The 27419-nt window shown below is 39.2% G+C and overlaps 4 protein-coding genes across 4 annotated transcripts; 2 read left to right on the forward strand and 2 right to left on the reverse strand.

Annotated features, from left to right (window-relative positions):
- Window positions 1-1553: 1553 nt before the first annotated feature.
- On the reverse strand, window positions 1554-7351 carry LOC147854313 (uncharacterized). Its single transcript, XM_087331519.1, has 6 exons — window positions 7286-7351; window positions 4619-4879; window positions 3909-4174; window positions 3099-3220; window positions 2928-3010; window positions 1554-1856 (listed from the first exon to the last, which is right to left on the reverse strand). Exons 1-6 carry the CDS (start codon window positions 7349-7351, stop codon window positions 1554-1556), a joined length of 1101 nt encoding a protein of 366 aa, XP_087187645.1.
- A 3868-nt stretch (window positions 7352-11219) lies between these two features.
- LOC147854314 (uncharacterized) lies at window positions 11220-16826 on the forward strand. The gene has a single exon (XM_087331728.1). It carries the CDS (start codon window positions 11305-11307, stop codon window positions 16705-16707), a length of 5403 nt encoding a protein of 1800 aa, XP_087187854.1. The 5' UTR covers window positions 11220-11304; the 3' UTR covers window positions 16708-16826.
- Window positions 16827-18199: 1373 nt separating this feature from the next.
- On the reverse strand, window positions 18200-21759 carry LOC147854315 (BAG family molecular chaperone regulator 4-like). Its single transcript, XM_087331730.1, has 4 exons — window positions 21341-21759; window positions 20465-20721; window positions 19813-19959; window positions 18200-18609 (listed from the first exon to the last, which is right to left on the reverse strand). Exons 1-4 carry the CDS (start codon window positions 21618-21620, stop codon window positions 18424-18426), a joined length of 870 nt encoding a protein of 289 aa, XP_087187856.1. The 5' UTR covers window positions 21621-21759; the 3' UTR covers window positions 18200-18423.
- A 4603-nt stretch (window positions 21760-26362) lies between these two features.
- LOC147854316 (uncharacterized) lies at window positions 26363-26776 on the forward strand. The gene has a single exon (XM_087331520.1). It carries the CDS (start codon window positions 26363-26365, stop codon window positions 26774-26776), a length of 414 nt encoding a protein of 137 aa, XP_087187646.1.
- The last annotated feature ends 643 nt before the right edge of the window (window positions 26777-27419 follow it).

The raw sequence follows: 27419 nt of genomic DNA on the forward strand, positions 1-27419 counted from the left end.
TAGATTGCTTCTTCTAATGTCTCACTCAGTTATTAAAGTATAGAGTGCATGGCCAACTCATATGATTCCATGGACTATTCTATCCACATCCACATTACACATTACACATTACACATACACATACACATACACATACACATACACATACACATACACATACACATACACATACACATACACATACACATACACATTCTTGAAGATGTGAAACCTTACATTCAGCTTCAAATTCAAGTCTTAGATTGGGGGTACATGCATGGAGACCACAAGTTTGTGCATTATCATCAATCGTGCAATCATCTTCCCATGCATGATGCATCTAGGTTCATCATCCGAAAATCCCATAGATCAACAAGGAAACATAATTGAATGATGTAAAAGCTTGCATTTGGCGTTAGAATCGTTGGTTACATGCATGAGTGGGAGTTTCATTCATTATCATGGCAACATGTATGTATCAAGATTCAGCACCAAAAAATCATATAAATCAATGACATTATGCTTCTTGGAACATCCATCCATGTTTTAAATGGATGTCATCTTGTTGTTGATTGTTTGTGATTTGTAGGACAAATATGTCTATAATGCATGTCTTCATTTGAATGTTCAAAAACCATCTAATTGTTGTATGAAAATAGTCCAACTGAAAATAGTTTTCTTTGGAAAGGTCATGGTTTAAATTGAATGAGTGCATACTTTCATTATAATGCATGTCAGTTGATGATATCATTGGATTTCTTGGCTAAGATCATTTTTACAACATTTTCTATTATTCCAGAAATCATAATTGAGAATCTTAAATAAATTCATTACCTAGACCACAAATTGAGCATTAAGGCCCCATGAAGTCTCTAAATTTCATCATCAAAACACACAATTTTCATGTCTTACTATTTTGAGAAGACACAATATACTAAATGTTGAAACTAGTGGGACTAAGTCTTAAACTATGTCACTTGATTTATTATGGGTTGTAGTAATTTGAAATGTCAATATATTGTTCTTCTAGACGGTAATCAACCATGCACCATTTTACTCATACATTATCAGTAAGTTTATGTTTAAATACCCAATTTAGATTGCAACATGCTGTTTCTCTAGGTATAATAATCTTAAAGGATAAAATAATATCAATGGCTCAATGTGTTTGCTATTTAAAAATGATATTCCATTTCATTCTTTTCTAACCCCCTAAAATTCCTAAAAGATTTGTATACTTAGGGTAAGGGGATACATGTATATGAATTTCATTTTCCATATAGCGAATATCAAAAGTAAAGAAGTATTCACATGTCTTGTGTATCATGAATGTGAAAACTGATCATGCACAACAAGTGATGTTTAAACATTTGCAAAGAGTGCAAAACTGTACTACCATGCATCCTAGGTTTGAGGACAATCCTGATCGAAAATAATGCCAATTTTACTAAGCCAAGAATCACAAAGATCAATGGTGGAGAAAATTAAATGAAGCCACATTAATTTATATCAATGTTGATGGTTTGGTATAAAGCACATTTGGACCATCGCATACTTTTCTTTTTGTAGATTCTTTATCCAACTAACAAAACCTTGCCACCATGACCCTCTCTCTTAGACTCAAGTAAGGCATCCTTGAAATTTTCCAAGCTGAACATTTTCCCTACAAGAGGTTGCATTATTTTTTGTTGTAATAAGCTCATTACTTGTGATGCTATGTATTCTCTTTTTTTATCTGTGTTCACGTAGTTTGTCAATATCCACCAACGTACATCGACACCCCTCATCAAATCACGTGTTCTCAACATTATCTCCCATCCTGATAGAACACCATATATGAATACCTTTCCTCCATCCCTCACACTACTCGCAACATCCTGTAGGATTTGTAAGTGAGTAATAGATACGAAACATAACATCATGCCCCATGAAATCTCTGTAGAGGCAATAATGCACTAGATGTTCGACATAACACAAGGATAAATTTAAGGGAATTTTGAAGACTTTTGTACACAATCATCAAGTGCTATGAATTATTAGTTGCATCTTTACGCAAAATGGAATGACACAATCACGGGGCTATTAATCATTGACTACCATGTGGATGTTAAAGGGATGAGTGGATCCTACTTCAGTTCTCTTGTGAACATATTAACTTTGACTAGACAAAACTAAAATTTAATCCAACTTAGTGGACATATATACATACATAGAAAATCATAATCATAGAGACGCAAGTCTATGCAAATGTACATATATTATAGCACTTGCACAATAGATACAATTAGCAAACAAGTGCATATGCAATTTTGTACATGTATTAACATAACTATTTGCTAAACATGCATATAAAGATGTGTGTGTGTGCATGCATGTCGTTGTACCTATAGCCATGTGTGTACTAAGATTGGGTATATCCATGTATCCACACTTAGTCTATTGTAATACATGTACACTTATGAGTGCGATTATTGACAAAATGGATGAGAAAACAGAAAGCAAGCAAACATACTTATGGATTACTCATCAATTTGATCATTCTTGATCTATATAGAACATTAAATTTAAGGAACGATCTAGAAAGAAGAAATGATACCTTTAGGCAGGTTTGTGTTGGATACATGGATATATGTGTTGCCTTTATACTATCTATGTGAAAAGGTCATTTACAAACTTAATGTACCCACATTCCTCAAAAGAATGTACATACACTAGTTTTGGATCAACTACCAAAACCATCGATTGGCTTACATCCAAATGACTGCAAGTAGTCAAAAACTTTTGTGAATGTGACACAAATGTGGAAATACACCTCTCTAAAGCAAATGAGTTGCTCTAAGTTGAGTTTGTTGCACCATAAAACATATGCAAATAATAAGCACACATGTAACTAGATGGGCACATAAATAAAAAAAACTTAAAGCATAGAGAGAATATGAATTATGTACCTTTGTCAAAGTTCCGCCTACAGCATCCATTGCAGCATAAGCTAGCTTCCCATTTGTTATCTCCTTAACTCTTAAGGTAATATCTACGTAAAATATGGTATTGAATATAAAACTTGTCTCGAAGGTTAACAATCTTGAATGCCAATAAAAACATAAAGATTGCCGTCGAACCTTCACACTCAATGTTTATAACCTCATCTGCTCCGAGGCTCTTTAATTCGTTAACACATTCTGCCCTTCTTACTAAGTTGATGGTCTTGATCCCTTTATGCTTTGCTAATTGTATAAATTGCCTTTTAACAACAAAATGCATGTTAATGGAGTACTGTTGAAAAATTTATGTATAAATCAATCCATAATATTGTCGATTGAGTCATTTATAGATAGATTTTGCACAAAACATGAAAATGTATGTAAAAGGTGCCTTGGAAACATACTCTACATATATAAGTTGAATTGATCCATGATATAATGTTGATCAATGAGTCTATTTACATTTCGTTGCATTGATAAGCAAATAAGACATTATGTTACACTAAAACATGATGTGAAAACTTGCATTCTATACAAAATCAAAAAAAGAAATTTGCATTCTTCTTGTGAGTCTGGGCTCCACTCACAGAACTTGGAAGTTGGTTTCTTTGTTACACTTACATCACTTTGATCATGGTATCCTTCTATATTTTTTGAGATTTAGATTGTTGATAATAAAAGACATTTTTCTACCTCTAATATAAACACAACTCTATTGATACTCATACGATCTCCAAACTTGTTTTGAGATAGGCTTCATAATTGAAAGGATGGTCTGCATGCATTTATGGATAAATCTCGTACTATATAAGTTAGCCACTATTTCTATCTTTAGGTGTAAGGTAGTTGTCAATGTTTCCAGAAGTTGTGAGGAATTTTCAACTTCCCAATAATGAGTGAACTAATCACTAACATAGAGTCCTACATTAAGGCATTTACATATGTTACCTGCCAAGAACAGAGGCGGCTGCAGTTTGTAAGATATATTCCCCTTGAGGTGCATCAATATCATCAAGCAAACCAAAGGCCGTCCATGGATTAATAATTGATTGGGATGCTATTTCATCACTAATATCAGATGGCACTGCTATAATATGGCTCTCGGGTAAAGTGATGTAATCTTGCCAAGATCCATATCCAGTCTCGTAGTACTTTATCATAATGAGTGGGACCACTCTTTGGCCAACCTTGAACCTTGTCACATCTTCACCAATCTACATCTTTGAACATTTAGTGAGTCACATACATGACATAATCATAATCCAATTATATTTTCTCTACTTTTAATCAAACCGAACTTCCAATTTTCTAAATTTAAGCAAACATAACCTTGTAGGCATGAATGGTAGAAGTCGACCACACAACATACTATAATTTATAATGTACATTTTCATATGCAAGTTGATGGACAAAACTACACATCAATATTAAAGTACCTTTGAATAATGTGAGAATGTCGATGAAATTTGCAATGTGTTGGTCATGATACTCATGTTTTAGTAAGCTTATAACGTTGAAAAGTATAATATAATTCAAAGATGTACTAACATTTTAAGAATTGCGTAAGAGCATTTCGATGGATACTTATACCACAATAACAAATAATCAAGAAACCAATGACTATTGTACAATCACACTATTGATAGATGACCAAAAACCTGATGTATTATGCCAAAGCCCTCACAACCAGGGACAGGGGAGGGGCAAAGTGGGAGGAGACGTCCGATTAATATGCTATTATGGTCACTAGGGTTGATTGGTCGATGTGTTAAGCGCACCACCACACAATCACGTCCAGGTGGAATTGGATATTCGACACTACTTCTAACTTGTAGCTCCAACAAACCTTTGTCCTTCCCAGTCTCACCCTTCCTTAGGTTCACAATTTGTCGACCCCCAATCTCCTTATCCATGGTTACCTATCATAACCATATAGGAGTGTCATAGTTTTTACTATAATGACAAACATCATGATAGGAATAGCATATATTCATTTATATCTCTTACATTTATAATATCACTTAGGCATTCAAATAGTTAAAAGCAATAAACGAAAACATGAGGTCCAGTAAGAGGAAGATATGAAAAAGAAACATTTAAATTCATTGTTATGTCTTCAATATATGAATAAATTCTACAAGAGAGTGAGGGAGAAGACAACGTGAAGATAAAGAATCACACAAAATAGATAAATTGGATGAATACCATAGCTTATAAAATATTGAAAACAAAATCTAAAGAGAAAAGAGAACAATAATGAGCTTGAAAGAAAATAAGCATAGATTGATCTTATACCACTCAAACAAGAGTGAAGGAATGTTTAAGCCTCCTTGTACAGTCTCTTTGTAACAATCCTTCCTAACTAATGGGAAAGTAGCTTCATTTTGGAAAAAAGAGAGAGTGAAGGAATGTTTAAAAAGTCTTTTCAACACTATATGCACATGTGTATATGAATGTCTAGCTAGTGAATTAAATACCCAATATCAAAACTCTATTGGTTGTTATAAACTGGTAGCTGTCGATGCTAAAACAAAGCCCCTAGGAATTACCAATATTGTAGATGTCACGAATCAAACAAATGTTCTCGACATAATGTTGTGCCTTCCAACAAGTTGAAGGCGTATCAAGTTGTACGTTCAATACACATAGTTTCTAACCATCTTAGAGTTGTTATGGATGGTATAGTATCACATTAAATTGTGGTAGCTAGGACAACTATTGTTGACATGCATATTATAGTACTAGTATGCCTTCCATCTAGAAGGCATACCAACCTTAAGTTAGGATGACGAGTTCCAAACAACCTCAATGTATGTTTGACATGAATGCTCTACTATCACACAAAATTGTAGTGTTTAGAACACCTTAAACTAGTATAGGGAGATGCTATAGATGCAAAAAGAGGGGCAATAAGATTGACAAGATGGTAATGATCATGAGGAAAACTAAGGTGACCTAAATAAGAGGAATAAGTCAAACAAGTATGGAGAGTCAGAGAGGTCTTCATAATTACCAAAAACAAGATCAAGAAAACAATGAACACTAGATCCAAAGAGGCATAACTCCTATTTATAACAAAGGATTGTTCGGTTATAAAGGAAATAACACATATTGGTAATGTGGCTTGTATGCTTATAGTTTATTAAGGTTTATAGCATGAAACTGTCATGCACACTCATCATTCTTGTGCCTCTTCTTGAAAACAATAAATTTGAGTATCCATGTTTCCATACATTTCGTCATCTCTTATGGCTAGAGGTGTGTGACAACATTGACAAGCTTCTAAATAAAACCGGATCAATCAAAGATGAATTATAGTGTAATCTAATTAGTAAACATTTTTCCTTTCTTAAAGTAGGTAAATGGAAGAACAAAATTCATTTTACATCAACTTTCATAGGATTCTTAATCAAAGACATGAGCAAACAACAAATGCGCTGACTTTAAAGAACAAGTGACTTTTTTACCAATAAACTCCAATTTAATAACGTGAGAACAATAATAATAAATGTTTCTATTGTAGTTGGAAATCATAAGAGGATAGACATAACACAAAAGTCCATCAATTGGAACCCCCCCCAAATTTCCTTCACACAATGAACAAGATTTTGCTTTATTTGTTGAAACACATTTTTGCATCAATCTATTTAAATATTCCACCAAACCATCGATGATATCGTAGCCCATATTGTGGCATCTACATTCAACCAATTTGAGCATGAATATGGTATGTTCTTAACTCGCCTTCCCCTAGTTTGAAGGGTAAATAATATCTTTTCCCTTTCATAATTATGCTTATCCACATCTACATCCATCCAAAAGACATTTCCCCATGTAATCACATTAGGTCCATATGCAACATCAAAGAGACGCAACATACGTTTCCAAATTGAACATGTAGCCATACAGTTCCAAAAAGAGTAAGTTTTGATGAATCCCTCTTCCCTATGCATCCATTCAAAGACCGGAAGTGCATAGTGGACTTTGAATGGAAGTGCATAGTGGACATATACCTATCTTAATGTAATGATTTTGCGAGGAATTTGCAGAGCCCACGACCATTTCCAAAACATCAATACCGAATGCATAGGAATACTAGTACTTAAACATACCTTAGTTGCAACCGACATAACTGGATTCTTCCTTCGTTGGAATTACCTACCTAATTTTACAGAGTAGTCAAAGAAAGAAACCATCTTATCGTTAGCGTCTCTCCACCACCATTCGGATGGATCCCACTCTAACTCCAATAAGGGTTTACTACCACAAACATAAATATCTTACAGAGGGTTTACATTTTTAGGATGGAGATCAATAATACATACCTTCCCTATTTTTGCAACCACCCTAATAGGCTTCCACTCTACTAAATTGAGAAGGTCATCCTCCATAGAGACCCATTGCAATTTTCCCTCCAAAACTATTACATATGCTAAGAAGGATTCATTAGATGTATAAGCTCTTGCTCCAATTGACAAGACATTAAAAGAAGAGAATGCCTCGTGCCATACATGGTTTAAATTAAAAAAAGAAGGAAAAACCCTATTACAAGCATTACTGATCTCTTGGAACATTAACGTACCACCTCTTATTGATTTCAAAACGTGTTCCTTAACATCCTTGGTGTCATGGACACACCAACCACGGACTATGATAGAGCATAGATGACGAGGCTATGATTGATAAGGCTAAGAATGTGGAATAGGAAATGACAAGGCTAGGAACTCTAAAAGTTGTGCAAGATGAGACTATAAACTTAGGAAGCTATGGAGAGTGTTAAGACAAATATGAAGATCAAGGAGACAAGATGAGGTGAAACGAGAATACTATATTGATGTGTCAATGACTAGTGTTAAATCCCTTGAAAGGGACCAAGGAGGTGACAAGTATTTATACTGTGAGTTGAAGTACATTAGAATATTCTTGAGAATATTTTGAAGAATATTCTAGAACCCTCTAGAACCTTCTAGTTCTAGAACTTTCTAAAAACTCCTAGAACGTGAATAGATAATCTATGAAGATATACATAACACGATTATGCACTTGGATGTGTTGGTTACAATATAACACTTGACTATAATACAAGAGGTCAAGAGTTGAAATCTTGACATAATTGTTGTCAAGTCTGTGACATTATCCTCCCCTTTACGATCGCCTTTTCGAAAGCACGGTGTACGGGTGAACGGGAAGTGGTGGGTGTGAGAAATCATGTGTTGTCCTCACTGGAAACACGAACACCAACGAACGCGAGTGACCATGTGCGGTCCTCACCGGGAACTGGAACTAGAACACGAATGGGCATGAGAGACCATGTCCAATCCTCACCAGGAACTAGAATTGGAACACAAACATGCGTGATTGATCATGTGCAGTCCTCACCGGAGACACAAACACCAAAGGACGTGAGCCACCATGTGCGGTCCTCACCGGGAGCTGGGACACCAACGGGCATGAGCGACCATGTGTGGTCCTTGCCGGAGACACGAACACTAACGGACGTGAGCGACCCTGCACGGTCCTCACCGGGAACTAGAACACTTGATGATGATGAAGGCTAGGCAAAGTAGTGTTGATGACGACAACAAGAGGGCTGAAGATGATGATGTCGAAGACGAAGCAATGAAGTGAATGATGTTGATGAAGCGTCTTTGGAGGCAACGACTTTGACTACGACAATGATGGAAATAGAGAAGGAGATGAAGAGGATAAGAAACACACATATCGAGATTTTGAGGATCTGTGTAAACACAAAAACATAGATACAGAGGATGATAGAAAACATAGAGACAGGATGAAGGTGATAGGAAATGTAGAGAAATGGACGAAGATAATAAGAAACACATAAATAGAGATGAAAACGGTAGGAAACACAAGGAGAAGGATGACAATGACAAAAAATGCAAAGATAGGGATGTGGAAGATTATAAGAAGTGCAAAGATAGGGATGATGATGATAAGAAACATAGAGATAGATATGTGGACGATGAGAAAAAACTAAAATACAAGACAACAATCAGACGAAACTACGAGATAGAGATGTGGAGGATGAGAAGAATTTGAAAGATAGAGATGATGACGAGAAGAAACTAAGAGATAGAGATGTGGAGGATGAGAAGAATCTAAAAGACACATACGATGATAGAGATGGAAAAGGAATGTCATAGACATGACAACAATTATATCATGATTTGAACTCTTGACCTCTTGTATTATAATCAATATATTGTAACCAACACATCCAAGTACATAGTCGTGTTATGTATATCTTCATAGATTATCTATTCATGTTCTAGGAGTTTTTAGAAACTTCTAGAACTAGACGGTTCTAGAATATTCTATATTCTAATGTACTTCAAATCACAACAGTATAAATACTTGTAAGTTGTAACCTCCTTGGTCCCTTTCAAGGGATTCAACACCAGTCATTGACACATCAATATAGTATTCTCGTTTCACCTCACATTGTCTCCTTGATCTTCATCTTTGTCTTCACCCCTACACCATGCTTTCGAAAAGGCGACCGTAAAGGAGAGGATAATTAACTTAGTATATTAGTTATTTCATGTTCTAGGAGTTTTTAGAAGCTTCCAGAAACCTCCATAAGCTTCTACATGAAAATGCCTCTATGCATGGAACTACATGTAGAAACCACAAACATGTATAAATACTTGTAATCTCCTTGCTCCCTTTAAAGGGATTCAACGCCATTCACTAACATATCAATCTAGTTTTCCTTGTTTCATGCCATATTTTCCCCTTGATCTTCATATTTGTCTTCATGCTCTCTAATTACTCACAGCTTCTAGAGTTCCTAGCATCATCACTTCCAGTTCCATGTTTTTAGCCTTATCAATCATAGCCTTGTGTCCTCTGTGCTTCGTCGTAGTCCATGGTTGGTGTGTCCGTGACAATTTGAATCCCTTCAAACTGGAAGCATCACCCGTCTTCATCATCGCCCTTGCTTCTAGAGTTACCATCGTCATCGTTCTTGCTTCCAGAGTTACCGTCATCAATATTCCTTCATTTTGTATCTTCCTCACCATGTCTATCTCTATACGTTCTAGGAGTTTTTAGAAAGTTCTAGAACGTGAATAGATAATTTATGAAGATATACATAACATGACTATGTACTTAGATGTGTTGGTTACAATATAACACTTGACTATAATACAAGAGGTCAAGAGTTCAAATCTTGACATAACTGTTGTCATGTCTAAGTTGACACTTGGAGGATTGATTAAAGTTCAACCAAATACCAACATTAGTTGCAAATGCATCATCAACCGCTAGGACCCAATTTAATCTTGGTCCTTCTTCCCAACATATTACCATAATCATCCTTGACTAGACAAGTAACTTGAGTGATGAATAAAGTTAGATTTTCCAAACAACACACATAACACTACATAGAATCCCCTTGTGTTGATGGGCCTTCGTATCAAATTTGTGATAGGTTTTTGACTCACATATGATAGGCCTCCATTTCCTTTTCGATATCTTGAGCCTTGCCATGTCCACAACATCCCAAAGCTATATCCTTGACACTGAACACCCATAATGTTGGACACGCACATTGGCATCCTCATCGATAAAGTAGGGATACAAACATAAAGACATGATCAAGAGGGGTGTTTCGTGTCTTACCTAACATGCCAAGTATGGTCGTCGATCAATAGTGAGATGCATAATCGGCATCGAAATTTGTGTCTGCATGAGATGTTCAAATGGCAAGTGCGATGAAATTTCCCCGGATAGAACATCGAGACAAATAATCCTCCTCGTCTATTGCAGGTTGCTCAGAGTTGAGAAGATATGGACAGTCTATGTCGATGCAACCCCATGATCATTTCTTATGGTTGGCCCCATGATCATTTCTTATGGTTGGCGAGAGAGTGGCCGCGAGTCAATCAACTTTGGTGGTGACATACATGTATGGAGGAAGGAGGCATAGGTCATCAGGATCACTAAATTTAGTTGTCAGGAAGGGGTCATTTCATTTCATCTTTTCTGCTTAGGAGCTCGAAGAAGTAAAAGAAGGTAGAGAGAGAGAGAGAGAGAGAGAGAGAGAGAGAGAGAGAGAGAGATTATGGTGGGCGAATGTGGGGACACCACCACTATCCGAGCAATGAATGAATGGAATGAAGAAGATAAGGAGGGAAGAGAAAACGGTTTTTCAGACTGAGACAGAAACAGAGAGAGAGAGAGAGAGAGAGAGAGAGAGAGCAATGGCTTGACTATCCTAGCCGAGAGTTAGTGCTCTCGGGCAGGGGAGTTGACACACACACACACTCACTCACTCACATTGCACACAGAAAAGATATTCCATGGATGATTATAGCCAGAAATGATGGTGACTCTGTGTCAATGGGCACATGGTTTCCAATTCTTGAATTGTGACATCGTCTTTGTCGCCGGAGCAAATCCCTGTTCAGCCCATCTACACATCAATCATCATCATCATCATCAGCAGCAGCAGCAGCAGCAGCATCATCTACCTCCTCATCCATTTCCTCGTCGTCGTCATCGTACCCCATCAGTCCATCTGAGAGGAGGATCCAGCTCCCCAAATGAGCAACAAACCCTCGAACCACCTCCAACCCTTGAGCATGCTCTTACCATCCTTGTAGATGATCCCACACACGTGTTCTCAATTGATAACTATATCCTCTTGCTTGGAGAATGCAGAAAAAGGAAGAGTTTCAAGCATTCCCACACTCTCTACTTGCATATATGTGGCAATGGTCTAGAAGCAGATCATAAGCTCGGAAACCATCTTGTCCCCACTTTTGTTGAATGTGGAAATGTTTGTGAAGCCCATCAAATTTTCAATAAGTTGCTCTATCACAATGAACATTCATGGACAGCTCTCTTGCAAGGATATACTGAGAAGGAAGAATTTGAGAACACTCTCTCTATATGGGGGGGAATGCAGTTATCAGGTGTACATCCTAGTCGGCATACATTCGTGCCCTTATTGAAAGTATGCTCGATGATGAATTACATTGATCAAGGTAGGAAGCTGCATCATGAGATCATTCAAGAGGGATTTGAGAGTGATTTATATCTAGCGGATACTTTGGTTGATATGTATGGAAAATTTGGTTTTCTAATGGATGCACAACGGGTCTTTGATAAGATAATAATTCGGGGTGTGGTCACATGGACTGCTCTCATTGGTGGATATACGGAATCTGGATTCGGAGAAATTGCATTGTTTTGTTTAGCTCAGATGCAACTTGAGGGTATCTCTCCCAACAATATCACATATATGTTTGCCTTGAAATCTTGTATCAGTATTGGAGATATGAGCAAAGGCCAAGAGATACATAGTTTGGTTATCGAGGAGGGTTTTGAAAGTGATCCGTTTATCTCAAGTGCCTTGATAGATATGTATGCTACATTTGGTTCGATAATCCAAGCACAGGATGTGTTTCATGAAGTGCAAGTTTGTGATTTAGTTGTTTGGAGTACAATTATGGCAGGGTATGTAGAACATGGGTTATATGAGGAAGCACTGGCATGTTTTAAGGAAATGCATTCAAAGAGCATGGTTGGCAATTCTTTCACATTTGTTTGCAGCCTCAAAGCTTGTGGTAATCTAGGAGCCGTCTCATTTGTTGAAGAAATGTATCATGAGATCATCAAACGGGGATATGAAAAAGACCCATTCGTTTGCAGCACTTTGATTGCAGCATATGCTAATTGTAGGTCATTTGAAGAAGCACACTGCGTGTTTGATAGGCTTACTGTGAAAGATTCTGTTTCATGGGCAGCTCTTGTCTCATTATACATTGCATATGAATGCTATGAGCAAGCAGTGGGTTGTTTAGAAGAGATTCGAGAAGATGGTCTTTTTCCAAATGCAGTTGCATACAACTGTATCTTGAAATATTGTGGGATTGGATGTGCCATAGATACTGGTTCTCAAGTGCATTCTGACATATTGAAAGAAGGCATGGAAAGAGATCCACTAGTTTCTATTGCTCTTATAGAGATGTATAGTAAATTTGGGAATTTTATTGAAGCTAGAAAATTGTTCAATAGTTTTCCTGGTCAAACTGTAGCTTCCTGGGGTGCACTTATTTCAGGATATTCTGAGCATGGGCTCAATGAAGAAATATTGTTATGTCTAAAAGAAATGTTGACAGAAAATGTGCCACCCGATGCCCTTATATTTTCGTTGAGCTTGAAAGCATGCGCGAGTCTATGTGACATAGATAAAGGCCGAGAGATACATAATTACATAGTCTGGGATGGAATGGAAATTGATCCTTATCTTGGAACTGCTTTGATTGAAATGTATGGTAATTTCCAGTTAATCACAGAGGTGCAAGAACTCTTTGAAATGCTTCAAGACCCAGATGTTGTTGCTTGGACTGCTCTGATTGCAGTGTATGCAGAAATTGGTCACCTGAAGGAAGCTTTAGGTTATCTTGAACAGATGCAAGTAGAAGGTGTCTCCCCTGATGACCTCACCTTCATATGCATTATGAAATGTTCTAGTAATTTGAAAAAGGTGAATGAAGGTCGATATATTCATGCATGTCTTGTCAAAAAGGGGCTGGAAAGTTATTCTCTTGTTGGACGTAGCCTCATTGATCTATATGGAAAAAGTGGTTGCCTTTTAGAAGCGCAGCAGGTGTTTGACAAATTGATAGTTAAAGATATTGGCGCATGGAGTGCATTGCTTTGTTGTTATGTTGATTGTGGGTTTCATAAGGAAGTACTCCACAGTTATAGACTCATGGAGCAGGATGGTATTTCTCCACAACATATTGAATTCAGTCAAATGTTGAAAGCTTGCAGTACTTTGGAATCTATAGAGCAAGGTCAGGAGATACATTCCAGGATTCTCATGTGTGGACTAGAGACTAATGATCTTCTTGTAGAGAATTTGTTGCTCATGTATGCTGCATTCAGTATGGTTGTAGATGCAGAAGGTGTGTTTGATAAGCTTCTTTGTAGGAACCTACGAACATGGCATGCACTAATCCATGTTTATGTGAAGTGTGGAAATAGTGAGAAGGCTTATAAATGTCTGAAAGAAATGCAACGTCAAAGCATATATCCAAATCATGTGACCTATACCCATGTGTTAAGATCCTGCAATCGGGCAAATAGGATGGAATGCGATGTGCATATGGATATTACAAAATTGGGGTTGGAAAGGGACATCTACATCGGTGAAGCACTGTTGGAAATGTACAGCAAATCTGCGTCACTTGAGGAAGCACAAGATACTTTTGATAACCTCCCTCTTCATGATACAATGTTGTGGAATGTCCTCATCGAGGGATATGCTTACCAAGAGATGGGTGCGGAGGCTATTCAAATTTCTGAGCAGATGCAGGTGGAAGGTGTCTTGCCTGATTCTGGTACATTTGCCACTTGCTTGAAGGCTTATAAAACTATCAGAGGATCCTTACCTAAGATTCGGGATATTCACAATGAGGTTGTTATCTTTGGATTTCAGTCCAACCTTTTCATGGCCCGTAATCTGATGGAGGTATATCTCAAACATGGCTTGTTTGAAGATGCACAGAGAATCTTTGATGGGTTAGGACAATGGCATATTCAAACTTGTTCTACACTTATTATGGGGTATGCAGCGCATGGACGCTGGAAGGAAATCCTAGACCATTTGGATCAAATGTGTATGCAAGGAATTTCTCCTGATGCTGCAATTCTCGTCTATGGTTCGAAAGCTTCTGGACGCTTGAAAGCCATTCATAGGGGCAGAGAGTTGCATGCTGAGATTGTAAAAACTGGGGTTGATGTAGATCCTTACATTCATACTAGCCTTATTAGTATGTATTCAAGATGTGATTGTTTGGCAGAAGCATCTGAGTTATTCAGTAAGGAGCTAATTCCTAGCATAATCTCATGGACTGCACTTATTTCGGGGTTTGTAGACTGTGGATTTGGTGAAGAGGCATTGGGTTTCTTGGATTGTATGCATTCGGATGGTTTACCACCAGAAGATATTACTTTAATACGAAGCTTAGAAGCTTGCACTATGATAAGAGACATTGATAAAGGCCATCAAATTCACATTCAAATTTTACAATTCGGACTTGAAGGGATTCCCACTGTTGGAGGTGCCTTATTGGATATGTATGGTAATTGCGGTCCTCTTGTAGAAGCTGAGAATATTTTTGATCGATTGCCTATGCAAGACGTAATAACTTGGACAGAATTGATGTTTGCATATGTAATGAATGGATTTGCAGATAAAGCATTACAATGTTTTGATCGAATGCAAATTGATGGCATATCTCCAGATGCTATTACTTTTATCTGTATTTTGAAGGCTTGTGTCTCTGTAGGACGCCATACAATCAGATATGCCCTTGAGAAGTGCAGAGTGTTTCATATAGAGATACTAAAATTTGGGTTTGATGTGGACACTTCCATTGAGAGTGGTCTAATTGAAGTCTATTCTAAATGTGGCGCTTTTCCTGAGGCAAACAAAGTATTTGATAAGATGCCAATCTCAAACATAGTCTCATGGACGTTTCTTATTTCAGGGTATGTGGAGTCAGGATTTACCAAAGAGGCTTTAGGTTGTTTGGATCTGATGCGTTTAGATAATGTGTTACCTGATGAATTTAATTTCAGTTCCACCTTAGAAGCTTGTATTATGATAGGTGACATAGATAACGGTCGTAAAGTCCACATCGAAATATTGAAATTCGGATTAGACAGGAGTCTGATCATTAGAGGCTCCATATTGAACATGTATGCAAATTGTGGTTCTCTTGTTGAAGCTGAAAATGTATTCATTCAGATGCCCGAGCAAGATACTGTTACATGGACAGAATTGATGTTTGCATATGTAAGGCACATGCATGGAGACGAAGCATTGCGTTGCTTTGATCAGATGCAAATGGATGGCATATCTCCAGATACCATCACCTTTAACTGCAGTTTGAAGGCTTGTGTATGCATACAAATGGTGGACGATGCCCAACAAGTAGAGAACCGTCATCATGATGCTGCATTTCTCAACTACACAGTGCAAGATCAACATTCAAGCAATTATGATGCAATTGAGAAAGGGCAAGAATTGCACATAGAGATTGTAAAACTAGGGTTTGACATGGATATTTACATCAAGAATGGTCTACTCGACATGTATTCAAAGTGCGGTGCCTTTGCCGATGCACGGAAAGTGTTCAATAAGATGCCGATCCCGAATATTGTCTCTTGGACAATTCTTATTTCAGGGTATACATATGCTGGTTTTATTGAAGAGGCTTTAAGTTGCATGGATGAGATGAAATTGGCAAGTGTGGTATCAGATGAGGTTAATTTTATTTGCACAATAGACGCTTGCATTGGGATAGGAGCACTCAACAAGGGTCGGGAAATCCATGTTGAGTTGGTAAAGTTTGGGTTGGAAGGGAGCCCTATGATTGGGGCCACATTATTGCACATGTATGGGAAACATGGTTCTCTCGTGGAAGCTGAGAATGTATTTAACAAATTGGCCATAAAGGATGTAGTTACGTGGACAACATTGATGTTTGCATATGTAAAGAATGAGCTTGGTGATGATGCATTGTGGTGCTTTGAGCAAATGCAAATGGGGGGCATATGTCCAAATGCCATTGCCTTCTTCGTTGGCTTGAAAGCTTGCGTTAGCACAGGATCCATGGATAAGGCTCAGGAAATACATACTCTAGCTGTCAAGCAAGGAATGGATATGGATCTGGTTTTTGGCGATTACATAATGAATGTACATTAAACCCTTAAATGCAAACGTTAACCCTAAAACTGGAAATCTTAAATGTGAAACCACAAAAGAAAGGAATCAAGGTGGGCCATAATGATGTTTAGTATGGACGAGAATGTTGCTTTTGTGCCTTCCAGTTATGGGTTGAATCTTCACTAGGAACATCATGTACATTTGTGTTCAAGAACTAATCAAGGGAAAATTTCCCATATACACTGGAGAATTCCCTCACTTGTATGTTGATTTAGGAGGACTAATTGCAATCAAACTCTGTTCTGTGTTGCTCATGATCATTCTTGAGCGTGGTATAGCTATGCCTTGGTTTTCATGGCTAATCTGTGGAATGGATATCTCCTCTTTGTGAGCATTTGCAGGTGTGGATATAAAAACCATATTCATTTTTGCGTAGTACGCAAATGTGCAACAGATGAAAATATAAGAATGAAACCAGCGAAAAACGTTTAACATTACTTCCAGAAATCATCAGGCCTTTGAATGTGTCCCATTTTGAGACAAATGGGATAAAGGAAAAAACCAATCTATTTTCTAATTTCAGTGATTTATTCATTTGAATATTCATTATTACTGGGATGCAATATTCAGAAAAGAAGCATCGATAGAATTTCTTGTCTGGAACCTAATCCCATGCATCACTTCTATAGTGGTAAGTCTCTCTCTACCTGAATTTAACAACCTTAACTAAATTTAAGCTACACTCTCTACCCCTTACCCTAATTGCAAGCTTTCCATTTGACAAAGCTCCACAAAGTTTCTATTCCAGCTACCTCACATGTATGGCCATATATTTCTGAAATGAAACATTTATGGTGACTACATATCACTGTCAACATACAGGAGTTGGACTTAGTTTACTGATAATACAAACACTCTTTAACTCAATCATCTTCAAGCCTAAAATCTTCCCAAATTTAAGCTTTCAAGAAATCTTGGGAGACATTACATTTACAACAAACAAGTTCAATGTATAGTCTTCTTAACAGTTTGAACTGTCAAACCCAGGCCAATTATATTTATGATAGTTTAAATTGAAAACTAAGTGATTTGACAATAAATCTAAATATCTTTCTCTACGTGACAAATATCCCCTTTCATGAGCATTCTTCTACGAGAGAATTTATCAGAGTTTTCCTGTGGTACATAAAACTACAGAACTTATTACTGCAAGCTTCAAGCTTGTAAATAATTAGAGTTCCCAGTAAAGAGAGCATCCATGTGATTTTTTCTTTCGTTACATAAAACCACAGAACCTAATGCTTTAACATAAACAGGTTTTGAAACCATGCTTTCCCTCCAAAGCTACCCCATTGAGGTCATTATAATATAGAGCGACGTGAGGATAATTTTTTGCCAAACTCCAAAATACATAACCCATGTAACTCACTCATAGATCTATGTCCAGGAATCAAACCTTACCTCCCAACTTAACCTGTTCTTCCCACAGGTGTTTACAGCATCCTGTTTGCATAAAAATTGTGAAAAAATATAAGAAATGTTTGGTCTAATTATATGATTATGTAAGAAAAATATGCCAGCATCTGTGTTATGGTAAGGTGTTCAGTACATAAATAAACAGTGATAATTTTGACATTAATATATAGATGTTTTGGGAACACACTGCAGCGGCTATATCATTCCCAAGTCCACAAATAATTCTTGCAATTTCAAATTTGGCATTGCCCTGTAAAGAGTTGCACTTTGTTGTAAAATCTAATCAAAAAGCTCCCAATTTGTACTGACATTTGATGATCTCGATGGGGGAGGTGCTGAGAGGCTGCCAACACCTGAGTTGAATGTTTGCCATTTAGTTACCACAACAGTATTGTTACGAAGGGGATTACTGTTCTGCACCTTCAACTGATCAACCCTGTCACTTAAACCTTGAACCCTCCGTACCTGCGTATAACTACCACATTGTCAAAATACTTCATGAAAGATCAATGCAGAGAGCATCAACAACAGTGCAAATTGTACGGCATTGTACTACAAGAACATTGAAGATCCTGCCCCATTAACTTTCTTCCTCTCACAGGCAAGTTCAGACTCTAGTGAAAGTTAATCTCTCTCTCTCTCTCAGATGATAAGCTGGAACTTAGTCTGCAGCATATCTATGCTGCCCCTCTTGAACTCTATCACTAAATGGATCATCTCCCACCATAACTCAATAAGTGACTTGTAGGATTATTGGCACCTTATCTATTAGGATACCAAGCTTGGAAGATTCAAGATACTATTATCTTCTAGATATGTGTAATTCATTGTTTATTTTATAGAGAAGCTTCAGGAATGTTCTAGGAAGGAGTGGAGAAACTTATATACCTAGTCGCATTTACACCTAATAACAATAGCCAAGCGTGAAAGGCTTCAATAGTCTATTTTTTGAGGGAAGGTAGCACTAATCGGAGAAGAACTTTACTAGTGGCATCCCATAAACTTTGAAATGTGTACCATCAATATAATGGGTTGGTTACTTTTACATGTTGACCATTGATACAAGGAAATGAGCAAGTGATAAAGTGAATGGAACCCTAAGGGTTCCCCAAGCTACAAGACCACCTAGGAACATAAATCTGATGAACCTCTTAACAATAGGCACCATGACTCCCTCCAAGAACTAAGTATTGGAATTGTAGGACTATGTCCCATACCACCCAAACTTACTACCTAAGCGTGATCTCATTATATCCTTTCCCCATAGGTGATCTGCTATCTCACTATTTTGCTGGTGGTAATCATATCAACAAATGAGACTAGAAAGACTACTTCCATAGGAAAGCATCAAGGGATAGATTTCCACCTCTGTTTTACAGACACATGGTCTGTTAGCAAAAGTTTTAAAAAAAGGTTCTCAATGTTCCATTACAATGATTTGTAACCCAGAATTCAGAATAAAAAGTCTATACTGCATCCATAATAAAAAAAACCATCACCAAGAATCCACAAAAATGAACCCATACACCAAAAACAATGATCCAGTGCCTAAGACGGATTCTTGGTCAAGTTAATCACCTTTAAACTCTTTGTTCTACAATGTGGATTTATCAACTTCATACTTCATCAGTAATGTATAGATCACACTTCCTTCATAAAGCCACTTACTTCAATTTTCCTCTGCACTTTTGCTTCTCCTTCTGCTTCTACAGTGTCCAACTTTAGAAGCTCCCTCATCAATAATTCTGATAGCATTGTAAACTGACTGTCTACAACCTTAGTTCCACCATTCACTGTCATCTCCAATGAGCTGACCTATGCAATACAAAAGAAACAAGTATTAGATCCATAACCGAAGCACATGTATGTTATATGATTCCAACTTCATTTCATATCAGTGTTCAGGAAAGTTTTCTTTACAATTTGGTGCCAGTTTGCTTTAATGCATAAAATCATCAGAATTTATGAACAAAACACAAATATATACAAACATGTATGTTTCTATCAGATTTTGTTCCCTTTCTAAACTATCCACAATGCAAAGTTCATCGTGCATCTTTAGTGAATGAGAGCAATGTTTTCACCCGACACTATATGGTATGAATTAGCCTTTGACCAAATCGATTGGCATTGCGCTTTAAAGGAATGAATTATAGTTTTCATGGAACAATAAGCAACATTTCATTTAAAGGAATGAATTATCGTTATAATGGAATGATTAGCGACATTTCTATTTAAAGGAATGACTTATCATTTAAATTAATCAATTACCATTTGATTTAAATGAATGTGTTATCTTATACAAGGTTCATCACTTTACCTGTGATGCAAGCTTATCTATCACTTCTCTTATAGTTGATACTGCTTGACAAGCTCTCGATATTCTCTCATTTCCTTTCATTTCCTCCCATTTTTTCTCTTTGCTGGCAGGATCCTCTACCAAAGTGATCCTCGACTTATCATCAACACCAGCTATATGCAAGAAATCTGAATCTTCCCTCTCTTTTCCACGGAAAAGAAGCCTTTGTTCTCTAGGACGTAGTCCAGTTAAAGGTGCTAGAATCCCCTTCAGTTCACCTACATACAATCCGAAATAAAGAAAAATGTTAAACGAAAACAAAAAAATAATTTGAACAATTACGTAAATGAAAGTCGAAATTTAAGAATATTGTTAAATAGACATAAAGATTAGAGACAAAATGTGGCAAATGTAAGGATGATTGAGAGTAAGCTAGACATAACGATAAGATATCAATCACATAAAGTGGCATTGGATGGTTGTTAAACATAGCAATTACACACAAAAGAGAACAAATTTATGATGATTGATAAGAGATTAAGAATTAGAGACGAGAATGGAAATTTAACATGAAATTTAGCCAAAAAAAAGGTAAATTTGTGGGTCATTGCAAAACATAGCGATCAGATAATCACGAAATAAACTTATGAAAGAAATAACCCAAACAGGGAAAACAGATTTGAAAGATTCAGGATGATTATTAGAAACAATGATTAAATTGTGAAAGGAAATTAGGATCAAATCTTTTATTTTATTTTATTTTATTAAAAGCACAGAATGAAACAAACAATATTAAGGGAGGTTTAAAAATGGAGAAGTGTGTAGAGAGATGGCAGAAAGGAAAGGAAAGGAAAGAAAAGAATAAGGGAGGGATGCTGACCGAGGATTAGGGTTTACCAAATGTAGCTTCAGAGGGGATGGCAACATCATGCTGGCGTTGTCCATAGGAGACCTTGAGGGAAAGCAAAGGAGCCTCCGCCGATGGGTTGAAAGAACGATTCAGAGCAGAAGAAGAAGAAGAAGAAGAAGACGAGGAGGAAGGAAAAGAAGGAGGGGGAGGATCCGATCGTTTCTGGACGAGCATGCCACCAGGTCTGAGCTCCCACTCATGCGCACTATGGGAATGATGATCAGATCCAGGAGAAGAAGGTCGTCGCAAGCCCCTCGCATTATTCATCTCTGTCTGTTTGACGCTCTGTCTCTGTCTGTCTGTCTGTCTGTCTGTCTCTCGAGAGCCTGCTCTGTCTATGGCTCGATAGATACAGATCTCTGTCTCTGTCTCTGTCTCTGTCTTTGTGTGCAGAGGCCGAGCCAGAGAAAGAAGAGAGAGAAAGAAGAGAGAGAGAATGACCGGTCTTATCCAATTGGCCTGACTTGGCAGGAGCCCTGACGTGGCGCACTCTGATTGGGCAGCCCACTTCTGGGCAGGACAAAGCTTACGTGGCGAAAGGCCATTGGCTCTGAGGAACCCGAGGCCTGACACACACGTGCTCGCTCACCCCCTTTGCCTCGTAAAGACGGCCGGCCGGCCCATCCACTACTGCCTGCAGCCCTGGAGGCTATATCCGTTGTCGGACTGGCCTGGTGGCACGCGAGAGATCTGTTGGGTTCCCCTCAAGTCGGTATACGTGTCCACTGCCCAACCTGCCTGTCACTTGCGGACATAACAGACTCGGCTTGGGATAGCACGAAACGGATTCCGGCTGTCGGATCTGTCGCTCGCGACCGATGAAAGCTGCTCTCAATACAATGGCTTTCATTGAGCTCACGGTTTGATAAGTATGTCGCTTTCCGGTATGTACCACATTTTAAGGTGTCGTGCTCACATTCGTTAACACGTGAATCAATTCAATCAGTCTTCGAGTTAGAACTTATATGGGAAAAGGCGTCATAAAAAAAAACAAAACTAGCAATAATTTATCGGTGGCATTCCCTTCTTCACGAAAGAAACCTATTTTCTTACCATTGTTAGAATACTCGGTTTCTTCCCATTTGCTTGCCTTTTGCGCTTCAATCATGAACTTTATTCTTTATCCCTCTCGAATGACATTGGCGCTTCCAACAACAATATATTCCGTGAAAAAGCCTAGTATGGCAAAGCATACACTTGTTCGTATAAACATTCGGAACATGAAAGAAAAAGCCACATATGAACAATATTCTGTAATGGAAAATAAAATGTAATAAATTTGTTTGAGATCAAGTGAATTACTAAATTTTCTCCTAGAAAATGATTTTGCAACATTCACATTGCCATTCGCTTGACTAAGAATAACAACCCCCCCCCCCCCCCCCCCCCCCCCCCCCCAAGGGAGGTCTTTGGATAAGGATTATTTGGGAATTGCTGCCGACTTCAAACTTTTCTCGAATGCACAATTACCAATTCCACGACAAACCGATTCTATTGGAAATGGAGATCGTTAAAAAGAACATGGAGAGAAAAATAAACATTTGCACTTGGGTACATGTGCGTGCATAAGAGTGTAGGCCCAAGAAAGTAGAAATTAATGTCAATCAAATCGTGGGTTGATTGGTGACAACTACGAGAACAGATTGGCACTATAATCAACTTGCTAACTGTTGTCAAAAAGTGATCGTCTTTCTATCTTAACAAATTGACATGAGAACCATACTAATTGAAATATGCGCCTTTGTGAATAGGCGCCACAAAAATCAACAAATCAAGTTGAATGGTTGTAATCTAGTCAATGACGAGATTTGAGTCTTGTTCATGAATCATGATTAGAAAAATAACATACTAGGTTGTTGTAAGTGGAGTTTTGTGGTATGTGAGTATGCGTGCTCTTTTTGTAAATGCATAAAATATCAATATCCTATATCTAATTATTTGAGGACATCAAGATATAGATTCATTGAGATTGACGATATCATAGGATTATGGGAAACAAATATGACAAAATCAGATGTAGGTTAATGTTTCATCTTTATCAATGTGATTTTTTCAGGGCTATCTAATGAGTAGAAAGAAGTTAATGTTTACATGACCTTCTGCCCTTGATTTTAACTTATTGTTTTAAATTATATAGTTCTAGTCAATCATTTGAACCTAGACTTCTTCCAAACCACGTCATTGTGGATCTAGCAAGGGTCTTGGATGTCCTCTATCAAGCGTGAAAAGGATATGCCACATGTCTTCACACAAAGGCAACAAATAGACAAAATAGCTATAGAGAGTGAAGTGTGTTGATATAGTTAGAGGCAAATGTAGACACAAGTGTAGATCCTTGGGCAAGGAGGAGATGATCCCAATGAGTTCAATGATCCATTTCCAAGTTTGCTATCAAACCGTCAACAGAGAATAGATTTGGTCCTTAGCTAAACTTATTGATGTTAAATATTAAACAATTGCTTGAGTTAAGTAAATTGTTTGACGATACCAATGTTGGCCCAAGGTAGCAATAAGAGAATTATAAAGCTTAAAGAAAAAATAAAGACAAATATATAAATACTCAAATGTTTAAAAAAAAGGTACTAAAGGAAAAAGTATGTATAAGCAATTTTCTTCTCCTCCACTTTTGACCTCTCTCTCTTCTATTTATCCGGGAATAGTAAATGCACACAATTATGGTAATAAACGTATGTGAAAAACACTAGTATGTACCTCGAATGAGTGGTGTCATCACCACACAAGTAGTGGGACATTCTAGATCACTAATAGGCAAGACAAACAATCCATCAGGGAAATAATTTCAAGTCAAGCCGCAGGTAATAAGCAATAGAGCGTTGGCGGGAGCAAACGCAGCAGAGCGTGGAGTGGGAGCAGCAGAAAAAGGCGAGCAGGAGCAGGAGTAGGTGCACACTGAGGAACACGCGCGCTGTCCAACAGAGCAAGAGGAGGAGCACAACGCCAATTGCTGTCCAGGTACTCTCACACACAATCCTCCCTCCCTCCCCCAACCAAAAAACGCAAAGTAACACATTAAAAAAACACAAAACAAAGGGGGAAGGGAAGAACAACACATACAACCTAGGCTCGCAAGACACATAACTCACTATGATGGGAGGAATCGAGCTTCCACCAGCGCCCAGTTTGCTTGATGAAGAAGGTGGATCAGATCTCGCCATTACCCTGTCCCCCGAGGCTAACCGTGTCTTAGCGGAAGAAATTGAACGCCTACGGCGTACCTCATTCGTATGTAGGTTTCTGGTAGGTAGACCAAGTCGGGGCATGGTTCGGGACATGTTTCAGGTGGCTGTGTTGGAGAACATGCCGGTAATCAAGAGTGTCAGGGGTTTAGGGAAAAACTTCTTCCACATTGAATTAGGTAATGACTCGCTGGCGCAACCATTGGTCGAGCTCAAGGTACTCGAACTGAAGTACGGCAAGGTGTTGCTCCAACCATGGTCACCAGGGTTCAATCCGATCGAAGAGTTACGGAAACTCAACAACCCTAGGGTGATCACCGCAACATTTCCTGGCCTCCCTCCACATTTGTACCATCTGCTCCCTCTTTTTGGCGAACAAGTAGGGATGACATACCCTCAAAAAGCGTCAATGGCAGACACAGTCGCGGAGGTGCCCAAGTTGCGTATCTTGGTGCCTTCCCTCCATGGACTTCCATCAAGGATTAGACTCTACTCTGAGGAGTTAGGCCTCACAGTGGTAAAAGTGGTTTATGAGGGACTCCCGGGGCAGTGTTTCATTTGCAAACAAACAGGACACCTAGCTAAGGAGTGTCCTCGTAAGATTGGAAAGGGAAGCTCGGGACCACGACCCTCGGGCAAAGTCGGGACAACCAAGGGTGAAGAAGCTCCTTGGCTACCCGTTAAGAAGAAGGGGAAACTTGGAGGCCTAGGTGCCTCCTCTCCCGCCCTTTTTCATGACCACCCCTTTGAAAGAAGTCCCGCCACCTTGTCACCAGCAAGTGTGGACGAGCAACCCTTGAAACGAGTAAAGATCCTCTCTGGGAGTGCCAAGGCACCCGACCTACAGGTGAGAGCTACCAACAGATTTACACTTCTTCAAGGGTTAGGGGATGGCGACCCAGCAGCGTTGGCATCAATGTTGTCCCCGTGCGACTCCTCACGCCTTCCCCCGCGGGAGCCCGAACTCGTGTTCTCCACCCCGATGGAGATGCAACCCCAACTTGTACCGTCCACCCCGGAAGAGAAGTTGGCACAACCCCCCCTCCCGTTGGAACGTGAATGTGGTAGTGGCCTCAGATTAGTGAAATCGTGGATCTGGACGGGCAAGCTCAAGGACAAAGAAAAGGGTAAGATAGGAAGACCAACACCTGGTTTGGCGACGACTTTGTTAGATAGAGGGATGCAAGTTGTGCCACCGCTTCGGAGCACAAATGTATCGCGGGAGCTATTTGAAGCGGGTCGGGAACGACCGGCTGAGAATCTTGTAGGGGATTTGCAGCCTGCAGTGGAGACCATACCCCCCGAAACAGGTGTTAGTTTGCCCCATGACATGGGGATCGGCCCGAACATGGGCGCCAACGTCACCATTTTCGGATGAGGATCCTAACGTGGAATGTACAGGGCCTTGGTGGAGGCCGACAACACCAAGAGTGTAGAAGACTTCAGGAGGAGTTGAATCCCCTTAATATAGGGGGCCATATTGACATATTGCTTTTGCAGGAACACCACCTCTCGCAAGAGCGAACTCAGAGCTTAGTAAACCCCTTGTCGGGTGGGTGGACCACATGGTGGTCGGCTGCGTAGGGTGACCTCCACCGAAGAGGAGGGGTCTGCATCTCGATCAGCGATAAGGCCCGATACGAAGTAACATCCTCTGGCACGCTGGTGGAGGGTCGGGCCTTATACGTGCTTCTGAAATGGAATCGCCTACAGATTGGGGTGCTAAACATTTATGCCCCTAACTCAGCCCCCGAGAGAGCAATCTTTTGGAGGATGTTAGCGACAACATTACCTAATGTCGAGGCTTGGGTAATGGCAGGTGATTTCAACATGACTGAGCACATGGGAGATAGGAAAGGAGGGACCCAGAGGCCTATTTATGGTGCGGAGCTGGATTCATGGGCTTTCCTAATTGGCAAAATCGGGGTGAAGGATACATGGGGCTCTTCCCTTAGGCGAAGCTCACATTCGCTGCACTTTTCTAGAGCCGTCGGGAATGCTAGGGGCGGTAGTCTTGCACGGCTAGACCGCATATACATCAGCTCATCCCTCGAAGAGCTCGGGGGCTCCTTTGCTATCTTGGCAAGCCTTACCTTTTCAGATCATCAGCCGGTGAGACTAGACCTTAACCCACCCAACGATAGCAAGGGCAGTCTCAATGTAAAGATCCCCATAAAGATCATGAAGAGTGAAGAGGTGAAGGCCGGTTTACAGAGTATATGGTAGGACACCATGGGCAGTGAATCAGCCAGCGAAGATCTGCAAAAAAAATTGGCCCTCTCCTCCTCCTTTTTACAACAAGAGACCAAGCGCGCCCTCCAACAGGTTAGAGCCATTGAAACAAAATTAAGGAAGGCCGTTGCGGCAGCGCAACGGCTGTTACAGGTAGACCCTGGTTGCAAATGGTCTAGAGCTAAACTGGAGGAAGCAAAGATGAAGGTACAGGAAAGGACTTTGGAGAAGAACCGAATGTTGTTTCGAAGAAACGCAGCATGGTGGGCTAGAAAAGACGACAAGGTCAACCGACATTTCTTTCACTACAAGGCACCCAAGGGTGGTGGTGGACGTATACACGGGCTGCGAAAACCAGACGGCTCAATAACGGAGGACAAGACTGAGGTTCTGGAAATGGCAACACAATACTATTGTGACCTCCTCGCACCTATGCATGTGCGGCAAAACTCGGAGCTGGCTGATCGGGTGATGTCTTGCATTCACCCCAAGGTAACCCAAGAGATGGAAGTTGTGCTCGATAGTCCCATCTCTCGTTTAGAGCTCTCGGAGGCACTTAGGGGATTGCGAAGGGGTGCATGCCCCGGTCCCGATGGTCTCTCACGAGATTTCTTCGAGATTCATTGGGAATGTGTTA

The sequence above is a fragment of the Azolla caroliniana genome, unplaced genomic scaffold, assembly GCF_043228905.1.
Source record: "Azolla caroliniana isolate FFs.n. ecotype wild unplaced genomic scaffold, voAzoCaro1.0.p SCAF_15, whole genome shotgun sequence".
In the NCBI taxonomy this organism is placed as follows: Eukaryota; Viridiplantae; Streptophyta; class Polypodiopsida; order Salviniales; family Salviniaceae; genus Azolla; species Azolla caroliniana.